General features: G+C 57.3%; 2 protein-coding genes across 2 annotated transcripts in view; one reads left to right on the top strand and one right to left on the bottom strand.

The window, feature by feature from the left end:
• EFTUD2 (elongation factor Tu GTP binding domain containing 2) overlaps positions 1-9,230 on the top strand; it is a 35,869-nt gene extending 26,639 nt beyond the window's left edge. Inside the window, exons 21-28 of the mRNA XM_054014253.1 lie at positions 633-719; positions 3,243-3,369; positions 3,864-3,951; positions 5,369-5,487; positions 5,966-6,060; positions 6,477-6,630; positions 8,085-8,192; positions 8,482-9,230. Of these exons, the coding sequence (XP_053870228.1) occupies positions 633-719; positions 3,243-3,369; positions 3,864-3,951; positions 5,369-5,487; positions 5,966-6,060; positions 6,477-6,630; positions 8,085-8,192; positions 8,482-8,577 (874 nt within the window). The 3' untranslated portion in view covers positions 8,578-9,230. The remainder of the gene's footprint in view (positions 1-632; positions 720-3,242; positions 3,370-3,863; positions 3,952-5,368; positions 5,488-5,965; positions 6,061-6,476; positions 6,631-8,084; positions 8,193-8,481) is intronic.
• Positions 9,231-10,744: 1,514 nt separating this feature from the next.
• HIGD1B (HIG1 hypoxia inducible domain family member 1B) lies at positions 10,745-14,383 on the bottom strand. Its single transcript, XM_054014544.1, has 4 exons — positions 14,086-14,383; positions 12,677-12,780; positions 11,985-12,119; positions 10,745-10,971 (listed from the first exon to the last, which is right to left on the bottom strand). The coding sequence occupies exons 2-4, from the start codon at positions 12,771-12,773 to the stop codon at positions 10,907-10,909; spliced, it is 297 nt and encodes a 98-aa protein (XP_053870519.1). The 5' UTR covers positions 12,774-12,780; positions 14,086-14,383; the 3' UTR covers positions 10,745-10,906.
• Positions 14,384-14,657: the final 274 nt, after the last annotated feature.

The following is a 14,657-nucleotide window of genomic DNA, read 5'->3' as shown; positions in this document are numbered from 1 at the left end:
AGAGACACATTATCCCACATTAGCACTTTCCTCTGCAGCACCTGGCACTGGCAGCTGTTGGAGGTAGGGTACCGGGCTAGATGGACCTTGCATGTGATCTGGTCTGGCAACCCCTGATTCCAGCACTCTATAGTGTACAAGAGGGCACAGTCCTACACCAGCCTCAGAAAGGGACCTGCTAGGAGTTTCTGTGACCTGGACTTTCCATTTTGACACGTGCTGGTTAAAAGACTGCTTCCCGGCTCATTCTAATCACATTCCACTGCACATCGTCATCTGCAAACCTTCTGGCTGCTGAGCTCCAGGTTCTGACATTCCCACGGCAGGACTCCGAGTCTCCTGGCTTTCCAAGAGCTGTGAGCGAGTCAGTCCTGGAAATATAAACAGGCAGTAAACTGAGGCATGTGTGTGGCTGGCTGTATCTCCCTAGCCACGTCCCAGGTGCACGCAGCTGTTGTAAGAGCACAGTGGTTTCTCACAGAACAAGAGGGGAACATATTTTTCCATTGTAACTTCCTCTGGGTTCCTCATCCCCTTTCATTTCAGTCTGTTGCTGCTAACTGTGCAGATTGCCCTCTGAGAAAGCTCCCATCTCTGTCACTAGCTGATTGGCATTGTCTCTCTCTGCACAGGAACAAGATCACAATGATTGCTGAGCCACTGGAGAAGGGGCTCGCGGAGGACATTGAGAACGAGGTGGTCCAGATCACCTGGAACAGGTCTGGCTAATTTGGGGAGAGCAGAGGCTTTGTATGTGTGAGAGGGCAGTAGCTGGGGAAGAACTGGAGGGAAATGTACAGCTCTGGAAGTCACAACATCAGTGTAGAGCCCTGAGGAAGAGGAACCTAATAGGGATGGTGTCTCTAAATGTGCTACCCGGCCAGTCCCTGGGTCACCCTGAGCCTAAGCCTAAATCAGCTTATAGCCACCACAGTAATTCCTGCCGTGGCACATGCCACACTATCCTCCTTGGGTCAGTGGTGCGCGGCCTCGCCAGGAGCGCTTCCACCAACCTAAAAGGGGCAGTCTGGGGAGCTGAGAGCCCCGTCTCTTAGCTCCACTAGCAGCTCCCTGCCAGGAGCCCGGCTGCCCCACAGACTTCTGGTGGGCTACCCACTCTCCGTTCCCCTCAGGGAGTGGGGGAAGCCACCTAGGGCTTCTCCCCTATCCATTCCCCACTGGGAACAGGGGGCAACCGTCTGAGGCTTCTCCACCCCCGTTCTCCTCCAGGAGCTGGCTTCTCCCTCTGGGATCTGGGCAGTCTTGTCAATTTCAGGGCTCAATTGACAAGGCTGTCAGGCTCCATGCAGGGAGCGGGCAGGGCCGCCCCGACTTCTCGTCCTGACTCCCAGCCAGGTGCAGGGTCCAGCCTCCCATCTTTCCAGAGGAGTGGGGTCCTTCTCGTCAATTTCACAGCTGGTACCGAGTATTCATAGATTCATAGATTCTAGGACTGGAAGGGACCTCGAGAGGTCATCGAGTCCAGTCCCCTGCCCGCATGGCAGGACCAAATACTGTCTAGACCATCCCTGATAGACATTTATCTAACCTACTCTTAAATATCTCCAGAGACGGAGATTCCACAACCTCCCTAGGCAATTTGTTCCAGTGTTTAACCACCCTGACAGTTAGGAACTTTTTCCTAATGTCCAACCTAGACCTCCCTTGCTGCAGTTTAAACCCATTGTTTCTGGTTCTATCCTTAGAGGCTAAGGTGAACAAGTTCTCTCCCTCCTCCTTATGACACCGTTTTAGATATCTGAAAACTGCTATCATGTCCCCTCTGTCTTCTCTTTTCCAAACTAAACAAACCCAATTCTTTCAGCCTTCCTTCATAGGTCATGTTCTCAAGACCTTTAATCATTCTTGTTGCTCTTCTTTGGACCCTTTCCAATTTCTCCACATCTTTTTTAAAATGCGGCGCCCAGAACTGGACACAATACTCCAGCTGAGGCCTAACCAGAGCAGAGTAGAGCGGAAGAATGACTTCTCGTGTCTTGCTCACAACACACCTGTTAATACATCCCAGAATCATGTTTGCTTTTTTTGCAACAGCATCACACTGTTGACTCATATTTAGCTTGTGGTCCACTATAACCCCTAGATCCCTTTCTGCCGTACTCCTTACTAGACAGTCTTTTCCCATTCTGTATGTGTGAAATTGATTTTTCCTTCCTAAGTGGAGCACTTTGCATTTGTCTTTGTTAAACTTCATCCTGTTTAACTCAGACCATTTCTCCAATTTGTCCAGATCATTTTGAATTATGACCCTGTCCTCCAAAGTAGTTGCAATCCCTCCCAGTTTGGTATCATCCGCAAACTTAATAAGCGTACTTTCTATGCCAATATCTAAGTCGTTGATGAAGATATTGAACAGAGCCAGTCCCAAAACAGACCCCTGCGGTACCCCACTCGTTACGCCTTTCCAGCAGGATTGGGAACCATTAATAACAACTCTCTGAGTACGATTATCCAGCCAGTCATGCACCCACCTTATAGTAGCCCCATCTAAATTGTATTTGCCTAGTTTATCGATAAGAATATCATGCGAGACCGTATCAAATGCCTTACTAAAGTCTAGGTATACCACATCCACCGCTTCTCCCTTATCCACAAGACTCGTTATCCTATCAAAGAAAGCTATCAGATTGGTTTGACATGATTTGTTCTTCACAAATCCATGCTGGCTGTTCCCTATCACCTTACCACCTTCCAAGTGTTTGCAGATGATTTCCTTAATTACTTGCTCCATTATCTTCCCTGGCACAGAAGTTAAACTAACTGGTCTGTAGTTTCCTGGGTTGTTTTTATTTCCCTTTTTATAGATGGGCACTATATTTGCCCTTTTCCAGTCTTCTGGAATCTCTCCCGTCTCCCATGACTTTCCAAAGATAATAGCTAGAGGCTCAGATACCTCCTCTATTAGCTCCTTGAGTATTCTAGGATGCATTTCATCAGGCCCGGGTGACTTGCAGGCATCTAACTTTTCTAAGTGATTTTTAACTTATTCTACACCAACATAAGCCTTTTGCCCCTGGTGGAGGTGGAGTTATGATGTCGGTGTGGTAGAGCACTTACGTCGGCGGGAGCAAGACTGCAGCTGCCTTATGTCGACCCAACTGTAATGTAGAGCTGCCCTACGAGCAGGAGGAGCTGTGAGGCTGCATTGTGCCTGTGTGTCTCTCCCCGCTGAGCCAGGAACTGGGCTGTCTAACGTTTTCCATCTGTTCCCTTCCCACCAGGAAGAAGCTGGGCGAATTCTTCCAGACCAAGTATGACTGGGATTTGCTGGCTGCCCGCTCCATCTGGGCCTTTGGGCCAGACGCTACTGGCCCAAACATTCTGGTAGATGACACGCTGCCCTCGGAGGTGAGGAACGGCAGCCCTGGGAAAGGAAGGCGCACAGTCACACTGCAATGACTTGGGGCAACTTTGTCCACCCCGGTATTCAGAGGCGACATGTTTTCCCCAGACCCTGGCAGGAGGAGTCTGGAGCTGTAATTTTGCAAGAGAGCTGTCTTACTCTCTTAGAACAGGGGCTAGCAGTCAGGGCGTCTATGGGCTAGTCCCAGCTTTGTCACTGACTTGCCTTGACTTTGGGCCCAGCCACTTGTGGCTTAAGTGCCCTGTTGCTTAGCACCCACATAAGTCAAGCCACTTTGATTTATGGATCGAGGGGCCAAATTTTGAAATGTTGGCTCTGAGCTCTCTGCCTTATTGTACCCCTCTGTCAAAGGAAGAGAATACAGAAGTGCAAAGCAATGCTACTCCTCTAGAATTCACTCTTGAGAATGGTCCCTCTCTTTCCCTTGCTGCAGCTGGATGCACCATCGCTGATTTGTAATGTGTCTGTTTCTGTGTAGGTGGATAAGGCCTTGCTGGGCTCTGTGAAGGACAGCATCGTACAGGGGTTCCAGTGGGGCACAAGGGAAGGACCCCTCTGTGATGAGTGTAAGTAAAAGATCTTCGGGCAAATGCAAATAATAAAACAAGAAGAATGAATTCTCCTCCCCTTTGGCATCCAAATTATCTGTCTATGATATGCCCCAGGACAAAAGGTCTAGTTTAACCAGCAGGTGTGTTGCTGTCTAAACAGGACTCGCTGGGTGAACTCTCTGGCCTGTTATACAGGAGGTTGGACTTGATGTCTGACAATGCAGAAAAGGCAAAAGTATTCAGTAAATATTTCTGTTTTGTGTTTGGGGAAAAATCAGATGTCATATGCTGCTGAAATACTTTCCATTCCAACCGTAACTAAGGAGGATGTTAAACAGCAGTACGAGAGCTAGACATTTTTAAATCAGCAAATCCAGAGAACTTGCCTCCAAGAGTTTTAAAAGAGCTGGCCAAGGAGAAGGTTAAGGGATGACTTGATCACAGTCTATAAGTAAGGCTACGTTTTAGTCACGGGTATTTTTAGTAAAAGTCATGGACAGGTGCCTGGCAGTAAACAAAAATTCACGGCCCGTGACCTGTCCATGACTTGTACTATATGCCCCTGACTAGATCTTGGGAAGAGGGTGGGGTGGCGTGCAGCCTGGGACCAACGCTGGTGCTGGGGGATGGGGGCGGGGCTGGCAGGCTCCCTACCCACCTCCACGCCTTCCCGGAAGCAGCGACATTCTTAGGCGGATGCATGGCTATGCAGCTCTGCACGTTGCCTCCTCCCTGAGTGCCAGCTCCGCAGCTCCCATTGGCCGTGGCTCCCGGCCAATGGGAGCTGCGAGGACAGTGCCTGCAGGTGTAGGCAGTGCACAGAGCCCCCTGACCTGCCTGCCTCCTCCTCGGAGACAAGGGATGACGCTGCTTCCAGGGAACCCCCCCCGGAGGTAAGCGCCATCCAGAGCCTTCACCCCCTCCTGTGCCCCAGTCCTGAGCCCCCCACCCAAACTTCTGCAGCTGCTGGGGGGGCTGCAGAGGTCACAGAAAGTCATGGAATCCGTGACCTCCATGACCAACTCGCAGCCTTATCTATAAGTACCTACATGGGGAACAAAACTTTGAAGTCCAGCAGACAAAGGTGTAACAAGATCCAATGGCTAGAAGTTGAAGCTAGACAAATTTACACTAGAAATAATGATTCTTCATCACTGGATACTTTGAAATCAAGACTGGATGTTTTCCTACAACGTACGCTCTAGTTCAAACGGAGACGTTCTGTGGCCTGGGTTACGCAGGAAGTCAGGCGAGATGATCACAGTGGTCCCTTCTGGCCTTTCTCCTGTTCCTGCGCACCCCAGTTGTGTGTCTGCGCTGGGTGTGATGGTCCCGGACTGTGCGGTTTGGGCTGGTCTTTGCGGAAGGGTTAATGGGACTTCCTCCAGCCACGGCGTCAGTCACTCCCTGCTCTCTTCCTTCCCACGCCCAGTGATCCGCAATGTGAAGTTTAAGATCCTGGATGCCGTGATCGCTCAGGAGCCGCTGCACCGGGGAGGAGGGCAGATTATCCCGACGGCGAGGAGGGTTGTGTACTCCGCCTTCCTCATGGTAAGGACTGTGCTGTGCATGGTGGGGCCAGGGCCTAACACAGCTTGTGTCTCCTTCGGGGGCCGTGTGGAACTGGGTCATCGATTAATCTCCCCAGTCCCCGGAGAAGGAGGCAGGCACAGCAATAGCAGAGTCATTCCAGGTCCCTGACTGTGTTTGGCCTTCTGAGCCTGGATGCTTTGAGCCAAGACGAGGGATCCTCCCTCTGCGGGTTTGCTCTGGGATGGTCCTAGAACAGCCCAGACCCCCGCAGCAGCTCCACAGGGTTCTGTTTATCTGCTGCAAGGCGTTCAGCAGGTCAGGAGCCTGGCCAGCAGGGTCAGGATCACTCGGCTAGTAAGTCTTGGTCCTTCCCTTATGTGCCCACGGTGCTGACCGTGTCCTGTTCACACACGTGTGCTGCCTCCTGGCCGGCAGGAACACCTGGGGCCTGGGCTCGGTGTGTGCCTGGCGTCTAATTTCCCATTCCTTTTCCTAGGCCACTCCTCGGCTGATGGAACCGTACTACTTTGTGGAGGTCCAGGCCCCTGCTGATTGTGTGTCTGCAGTGTACACTGTGCTGGCCCGGCGGAGGTAAGCTGCAGGGAGACCATGGCTCTGCGGGATGCCTGTGTGTGGGTGTGTGTGTGTGGGTGTGTTTGCGAGGTGGCGACTCTGCCCGGAAGCAATGTCCCCTTGGCATTGCAGGCCACGTGAGGAAATCAGAGCTGCAATACGTGCAGTCATGGTGTTCGTTTTCCAGTGGTATTGCATGAAACCTTCACTGGCGGGTCTCGACTGCCCCCCAATGCGGGGGGAGGGTGTCTCGGGGAGCCCCCACTGCAGCCATAGGGGGTGTTAGAGATCAGACTCGGTCCTTTGTGTGTATGGTTCTCTCCTGCCGTGCTGACAGTGGAGGGGTGAACAGAGGTGATGTCAAGGGGATGTTTTAACAGATGATGCCTCAAAGGCAGATGTGGGAGGGTTAATTCTTTGTGACTCTTCGCCAGAGGTCATGTGACTCAGGACGCTCCAATCCCAGGCTCCCCCCTTTACACCATCAAAGCCTTTATCCCAGCCATTGACTCGTTTGGGTTTGAGACTGACTTGAGGACTCACACGCAGGGACAGGCTTTCTCTCTGTCTGTCTTTCACCATTGGCAGGTGAGTGTCTGCAGCCGCGTGGGGCGGCATGTTGGATTCAAGGCCTGTGCCCCACCAGCCTCGCTGGGTACCACGAGCAAAGGGAATGGATGATTGCAGGCCCTCGGGGTTGGGAGGAGCCTCTGCTCCCGTCCTGTTTGTATGTTAGCTGTAAATTTACTGCTGCTAGCCAGATGACTGGTCCCAGGCCTCAAGCCAGGACGATCCGTGCTGCAGCTTCCCCCTGGATGCGGTGGTCTGGATGGGATCCCTTTCACTGCTGCTTAATGGGCACGAATGGGTCCTTCATTAGTGACAGAGGAAGCTGCCTCAGTGGCACTCCCAGCCCTTCAACTCGGGGAGCAAGAAACCAGGGCCAGGACCTGGGATCCTGGTTTCTGCAGTGCAGGGCCCTTGAGCCCACAGGCTCTGCCTCAGCTGTTACCTCTCTACTCTGTGAAAGAGCCGGCTGAGCCGTGGGCCTCCGACCGTACTGGCATGGTCGAGATGCCTAAACCTGGGCCTGCTGAGCTGCAAGAGACTAGTCAAGCAAGTCCTCCCTCGGCAGGAGCAGGCAATAGCTCCCTGCTATCGGGCACCTCATTGAACGACTAGGCTGGACTGGAATTCCTTAGAATGAGCCCGGAGCCAGCACCTCCAGTCAAGTGGGAGCTGCCAGCAGGCGATGGGTAAATTCCTTTGATGGTTGGCATGCACGTTCCAGAGGTCCTGGGGTCTAGGCTCAGGACTGGCCTCCACGCTCGTGAGACGGGTTACACACCTTGTGTTTCCGAAAACGAAACCCTTCCTGGCTTTGACTGGCAACAAATCGGCCCGCGTGTACCTTCCTAAAGCTGATTGTGACGCTTTGAACCAATACGCAGCTTAGGGCTTGTCTACACTGGCAATTAACAGCGCTGCAGCTTTCTCGCTCGGGGGTGAAAAAACACTCGCTGAGCGCTGCACGTTTCAGCTGGAAAGCGCCAGTGTAGACAGTGCCCCGGCGCTGGGAGCCGCGCCCCTCGTGGAGGTGGGTTCTTTAGAGCGCTGGCAGTGCTTTAGCGTTGCCCGTGTAGATTAGCCCTTAGTGCATTCTGCACGCACCTCTTCTCCACTGCCTGGCCCCGTGGTAACGTGCTCAAACCGAAAGAGGTTGGACGTAGCCAGGATTAACCCGTCAGGAACTGCTGGTGGCAATAACTGATCAGGCCTGCAGCTGTGTTGCTGCGATACCCAGTTGCACACAGTGTAAACAGGTCTGTGCCAGGGTGCCCTTGTGCCCTAGGCACAGTTCGTGCTGCTGTGGCAGACCGTTTCCTAGCCCCACACGGAGAGCGGGCAGACTGGCTGTCCGCGGCAGTGACCGCAGAGTTGCCAGGACTCGGAGTTACTAGGGTTTGCTCTAGTTGAGGGTAGCTCCCAGGATCCTCCAGTGGCTCTTCTCTCCCAGGCTGACTTTCTGGCCCGTGTTTCAGATAGTGCCTGGAGACCCCTTGGACAAGAGTATCGTCATCCGGCCCTTGGAGCCCCAGCCAGCACCTCACCTGGCCAGAGAGTTCATGATCAAGACCAGGCGCAGAAAGGTAAGGCCAGCAGCAGCCTCGCCCACTCTGCGATTCTTCTCCCCTATCTGCACAGTTCCCAGGGCCCAACGTGCCCCTTGCCCACAGCCGTGCTTTGGACTCCGCTTGCTGCCTGACACACGGAGCCGTCCCCTTGGCCTGGTGCTGGAATGGGCTAGTGCTCTGCCTGTCTGTTTCCCAGGGGGTCTTTCAGCAGGGCTTTGAACGCGCCAGGGTGGGCTGCTCGGATCTCTGGCAGCTCTGCTGGCTCTCGCCTCTCCAGCTCATGCTGCTGCTTCTCCGTCCGCAGGGCTTGAGCGAGGACGTGAGCATCAGCAAGTTCTTCGACGACCCTATGTTGCTGGAGCTGGCCAAGCAGGATGTAGTTCTGAACTACCCCATGTGACCGTGCTGCCGCAGAGGCTAACCAGAGACTGCTCCGGTGTCTGCTGGCCCAGCTCTTTCCCCTGCTCTCCTCATCCTGCAAACATCTCCTCCCTCGCAGTCCGGCTGCCCTGGTACTGCATGTGCCGTGCACTTCTGCTAAGGACCCTTACCCGCGAGCTTCCAGGCTCTGTGTGTTTGGTGTCTGCACTCGAGATCGACAGAATATGGACATGGCTGATATCACTCTTGGTCCCCTGCAGACTGTTACTTCCACTGCTGTGTACAAGTGAATTTTATAGCCACACGAGGCAGTTCCAGGCCCAAAGGGGTTAATCCTCCCCCCCCGTGTTCCCCCAGGGAACATGGCATTAGGGTTACTGGGGACAACCTGCAGTTTCATGCAGGGGTTTCATGCTGGGTTCAGCCACCTGCAGGTGTCTCTGATAAAGCTGGGAGCTGCAGCCAGTGATGTGTGCAGGCTTCCCGGGCGGGGCAGAGCCTCTCTTGGGGTGCCGAGGAAGGGGGATGGCCTGTATCTGGGGGGTTGTTAGTGACCTTGCAGGGAGCGGGTGGCGGGAGTCTGGACCTGCCGCCAGTCTGGATTTTTATTTCTATTTTGTACGAGTTTATTTTTGAGCTTTGTAATGACTGAATAAAACCCCTCTCCCTTGGCATGTCTCTTCCCGGGGGTCTCATTGCCCAGAGGGGAGAGAGGCTTGGCTCAGCGCCCACATGGTGACCCCTGGAACCAGGGAGACAGCACAGAAACAAAGACCCTCTGACGGTTGCTTCTGTACTGTGAGCTGCACCCATCCTCTGGCCCATCTGTCTAAGGGGGAGGCATGTGCTGGGTGCAGCCCCCGTGTGGATTCTCTCCAACAAGCAGGATGCACTAGTGTGAATCACCCCGGCTTCCTGCGTGGCAGGGTCACTGCTCCCATCTCTGCAGCCTGGGGGTCGCCAGTCCGCTGGCTTGGTGCTGCCTGAGCCTCTCGGCAGCCCTGTGGCTGTTGGCTCATACGTACTGTGCAATGCCTGTGCTCTCCTGTTTCCCCTCCAGCGTAGCTCTGCAAATCGTAATGTCCCCTTCCCCTTCGGTCACAGATCTCACGCGTCTCCTGCTTCCAGCCAGCCTGCACGCTGCTCGCAGGAGGGCACAGTAACTGTCCCATCTCCTGTCAGTCTCTGAATGGCCCATGGTGGACACTGACCTTTTGCCCTCACCCCGAGTGCTGCCCCCGCTGGGTCAGTGTTGGGAAGTGGGCACTGCCCTTGCTCGGGCTGTACCTCCTCTCTGCATAGTCTGGGGCCTTTGCTCTGGGGGCGTCTCTGTTCACCCGCCAGCTTGCTGGGTTTGGTCTCGTGGAGCGAACACTGCGCTGGGCCCTGGGCCCTTTCCAGCTCCATGTGACTGCGTTTCCCCTGTGTCAGTTCATGGTGGACCCACGACCTCCTGCTGGGCTGCCCTAGCCATGGCCCTTCCAGGTCCCCTCCTCATCCCTGGCTGCAGGATTCACTCAGGTGGGTCTGGCTGGCCTGAGCTGAGGCGAGGTGGAAAGTCCTGGGGCTGTCAGGCCCCCGGCAGCAGCTCCGAGCTCCTGTCCCATGGGCATGCACCTGTGCGCTGTGCCAGGCTGTGGGCATGGCCCTTGGCCCTATGCTAGCGGCGGGGAGCAGGGCTACGTAACAGAGCAGGTCTCTGTCTTATGGCTGCCGAGGGCTCCAAGGAGACCAGCTGGGCCTGGCTTCAGTGCACCTTGGTAACAAGCCTGCGGGGGCCCTGAGCCCTGTTCTCTCTCCGTGGAGATCTCGGCCCCTTGGCGTGGCTCTGGCCCAGGACCCTGCCGCTCACCTCTCCCAGCCCTGCGGCAGGCCTTCATTGTCACAGTACCACCCCCAGGCTACAGGCCGGGCAAGGGAGAGGAGGAGGGGTGGTTATCCCGTTGCAGAGCAGGGCCTGGGGCCCGGGCCCCCACTCGGGCACCCTTCCTCTCTTTGCCTTAGCACCATTCATCCCTCATGCAGCAGTGTGAGCCCTCGCCCCTGCCCAGCTGCCGTCCCTCCCTGAGCTGGGAATAGAACCCAGGTGTCCTGCGCTGCACTGCCTGCCTTACTGACCAGCTCAAAGTGCTGCCTGCAGCTCCCCTGCGCCAGCTCCAAGTACGTTCCAAGAACTGGGCCGAGCCTCCCTTTAACTGTAACTTTATAAACCAGAAAAGCAGGATTTGTTACATACACAACAGCAGCCCCTGGGAGCGCTGGGCTGCAGGGCCTAGGTTATGCAAAGGGAAGAATACTGTGCTGGGGCCCTAAGATGCTCCATGTCCACCTCTGCAGCTTCCTCGTGTCTATTTCTGGGCTCTGTCTGCGGCCGGTTTCAGCAGGTAGTCTTTGTACATAGTGTAGGTTGCACCTGCAAGAGAGAGTGACATCAGCACAGGCCCTAAAGCGAAAGGGACAACGTCCCACCAGGAACGTGGCAGAGCGTCGTTTGGCCTGGAGATCTCTGGATCACTTCACCCACTCCGGAGGAGCAGGCAGCTCAAACGGGAGGGGAAATGGGAAGAGAAGCTTGTGAAATGCGAACAGCTACCCCCAGGCTGCGGGCGCTTCGCCTTCGCTCAGGTGTCCAGGGCTGGCCTGGCTGCAGGCAGCGCTGCCCGAAACGCTCCGGCTGGGGCTGTGCAGGAGGCAAATCAAATTGGCCAAGTCGCGCCGCAGGGCTCGCAGTGTAAACCAGACTCGGGGCCGGCGAGCTGATGCAGGGTCGCCGAGCTGGAGTTGTCGGGGGCAGGGACTAAGCCTCTTGAGAGCTTTTCCCAGCGGCCGTGGCCTCGGCACCGTCTGCGCTGACGCACTCGGCCTGCTGGAAGTTGCTAACTGCGTGCTCCAGAGAGCGGAGCTGCTGCTCGCTGGGGCCCATCAGCCTTCCAGCTGCCTGGCCCCCCGCCCGCTGGCATCTTGGCAGAGAGGGGCTGCGTTGTCACTGGGCGGGGAAGGGGAGGAAAGGGGAGTCCGCTCACAGCCCCAGCCCCATTACACTCTGGGTGATTCAGGGCCACTAGGTGATATTCAACAGCAGCCCTGGGTGGGGACACAGCGTCTCCCCTTGTACTCGAGGGCAGGGACCTTGGACTTCATGGCCAAGTCTGTGTGACACACAAAAATCCCTTTGATCCGGCACCAATTTCAAATAAACCCCTTTGATTGAGTGACCCCCCACCCCCACCCCTTCCTCTGCGTGACTCAGGCCGCGGCCCCAGGAGGAGGTGGCCGATGCCCACGCACCATCCAGCAGCTGCAGAATCCTCCACCCTGGTGGGGTTTTCGTCGCCTCGCAGAGTGCAGCCCCCGGCAGTGCTCCCAGCTTCCCTAAGCCACTACCCATGTGCATCTTGGCCCCAGCCACCCCCAGCCCTCACTTACCCAGCGTGATGGCGCCAACCACGCAGGCTTGGGCAGCCACGCGCGTGTGGATCAGGTGCACAGACATCTTCATCTTTCCTCTGGCCTTCAGTCTGTAGAGGCCATAAGTGGCCACCATGGCAAAGCCCGCGATGCCTGTGGGAGCGAGAGCGCGTGGCAGCTGGTCACTGGGAGGCTCCCCTGGGCACACCGCAGGCCTGGAGGAGACGGATGCTGCAGCGTGAGCTGCTGGCCAAGGGCCTCCCTGCTAGTTTTGCTTTGTTTTACTCTTCCTGGCTTCTGGGCTACCCCGCTCCCGTCAGCAGCCCCCACCCGTAGCCCCCTCAGTGCTGCGCTCCCACCTGCAGGGGCCGGTCAGCAGACGGGCCGGTCGTTCCGAGCTCTTCCCCTCCCTGGGGCTCTGAGGACGGGTCCGTTCACACGGCAGCCAGCGTTTGTGGGAAGCCGGGAGCTGCCCTGGCTCGGCTGGGGAAGGGTTGTTCACGTCTCTCTCGTGGCCACACAGCTCGGGGGGTAGCTGCAGGGCCAGGCAGGGCAGGTGCTATATAAGCTCCCCTGGCTCAGCTGTGACCTGCCACAGCTCTGCTATTCCGGTCCTGCCTCCCGCCTCCAGGATGCAGTTCCTGAGGCGTCCCCTCGCTGGGTCCCAGGGCACGCTGCCCTCCCAGCCGCACCCTTTCACCCCCACTCACCAACAGGCACGAACGGGGCCGCACCCGCCTTCTGCAGGAGCTTGGTGGAGACGGTGCCTTCGCGCTCGGGGACCCACTGGCTTTCGTCCATAACCATCCTGCCCCTGCAGCCAAACAGGCCCCATGAGCCACCTTTCCAACCCCAGCAGCCAATGACTCGCCTCCTCCAGCGTCCCCCTCCTCACAGAGCTGTACCCCGGGGGCTGCCTGGTGCCCCCAGCCAGGGCTCTGCATAACTTCCTCGCGCCTCCTCCCCACAGAGCTGCAAGTGTCTTACCACAGGAACCACCCACGCCCCCCTCCCTCTCCCCACTTCACAGCTGGGGCCCGGAGGGGGCGGGTGTCTCGGCCATGGTCACAGAGTGAGTTGGTGGCAGGGCCAGGGGTAGAACCCAGGAACCCTGCCTCCCTGGGGCCCGTTCAGGGGCTGCCCAACTAAGGCATGTCTATGGCTGGGCTACTGTTGGCCGCTTGGTCCTATTGCCGGGGGCTGGGGGGAGGGAGGTTCCCAGAATAGAACCCACTCGGTCTGTGCTGTGTCCTGCTGCCCCCAGCAATGGGCTCGTCCCGCGGCTGCAGCAAGCGCCCGCTCCCGTGCCTCAGCCCTGCATCACTGGGCCGCGCGTTCGCTCTGCTGGGCTTCGGGCTGAGTTCCCAGCGGCGCTGGCGGGTGAGCCTGGGCCTGCAGTGCAGGGGACGCGGCATTCGCACCAGCCAGCCCAGGGCCAGGCTGTACCTGGGGCCTGTTCGGGGCCAGCACCAAACCAGACCCTGCTCCAGCGGGACAATTCCCAGGTGACCTGGAGGCTGGTCATGAGCCGCAGTCCAGGGTTAAGCGGTCGCTAGTCAGTGACGGGACTGTGAGCGTGACACCGCGAAGACCCTTGTTTGTCCTCGGGACCCTAAAGCAGGGCAGGCTGAGCGGACGGTGGGGAGCGAGCATCAGGGTCCCCAGGGGTGCAGTAAAATACCCATAGCTGGGGGGGGTCCTGACTTCCCTCTGAGCAGGAGCCGCCCTCCCCTGGTCTGTGCCCGGGTGTGCAGGGGACGCGGCTGGACCAGATTTCCTGCTGCTAATGCCCGGCAGGTCCGCAGCCGTGATCTGCCGCTGGGCGCCAGTGCGGCATGGCCAAGCTTCCCAGGGATGGATATCTCCAAACCCCTCCAGGATCCCTGGGCTACTTCCTAGTGCCATCAGCTCTGCCAAGCTGCCGAGAAAGCTGCATCTCCCCCCCCCAGCAGAGCCGAGCGAAGTGCCGTGACCTGGGACACTGAACCTCCCTCCTTGCACAGGCAGCCAGGGCGCCCCGAGCGTCTGACAAGGCTGCTGGCTCGGGGGGCGCTGCTCAGCACTCACCGGGCCCAGAGCCGTGTGCCAGGGGACCTGGGTGTGGCTTGCTGGCACTTACCTGCTCTCAGTGCTGCTGGGCTAGGTCTGGAGGCGGCCCGGGCAGGACCTCCTCTCCACGCCGCACCAGGGACATTTCCCAGCCTTGCACTTTAGGGTTACAGCAAAGTCACCGGCCCGGGAGGGGGAGAGAGCGGAGAGGGGGCTGGTAACTTGGCACCAGTTCCAGGGACCTTAACCCTTTGTCTGCCAGACTCCAGCTCCCCTCCCGCACGGAAAGGTCTCCTGTGAAATCAAGACCCCCACCCCCTGGCTGAACCCCCAGGCCTCCGGGTTTGCCCAGGATTCCCTGAGCCATGAGAAACAGGCAGGAAAAGTCCCAGCTCCACCAGCACCTCAGGGTGTCCACCAACCTCCCATCCGTCCCTGTCTCCCAGCCACTCCTGCACTCCAAGCTCATAGCAGATTCCCCACCCCAGGGCGGGCTCGGCCTTCCTCCCACTCCCAATCTTTTGAGCTCCCTGCCCTACCTTTGCTGCCAGCCCCCTTTAACCATGGGACTCCCATCCCCTGGGCCCTCCCTTACACGGCCCCAAGCCTCTGCCGCCCACCCCCCAGGGGTAGGCAGTGACA

This window comes from Malaclemys terrapin, chromosome 25 (genome assembly GCF_027887155.1).
Source record: "Malaclemys terrapin pileata isolate rMalTer1 chromosome 25, rMalTer1.hap1, whole genome shotgun sequence".
NCBI classification, from domain to species: Eukaryota; Metazoa; Chordata; order Testudines; family Emydidae; genus Malaclemys; species Malaclemys terrapin.
The sequence above is the reverse complement of the archived record's forward strand: the minus strand, read 5'-3'. Positions and strand labels throughout refer to the sequence as shown.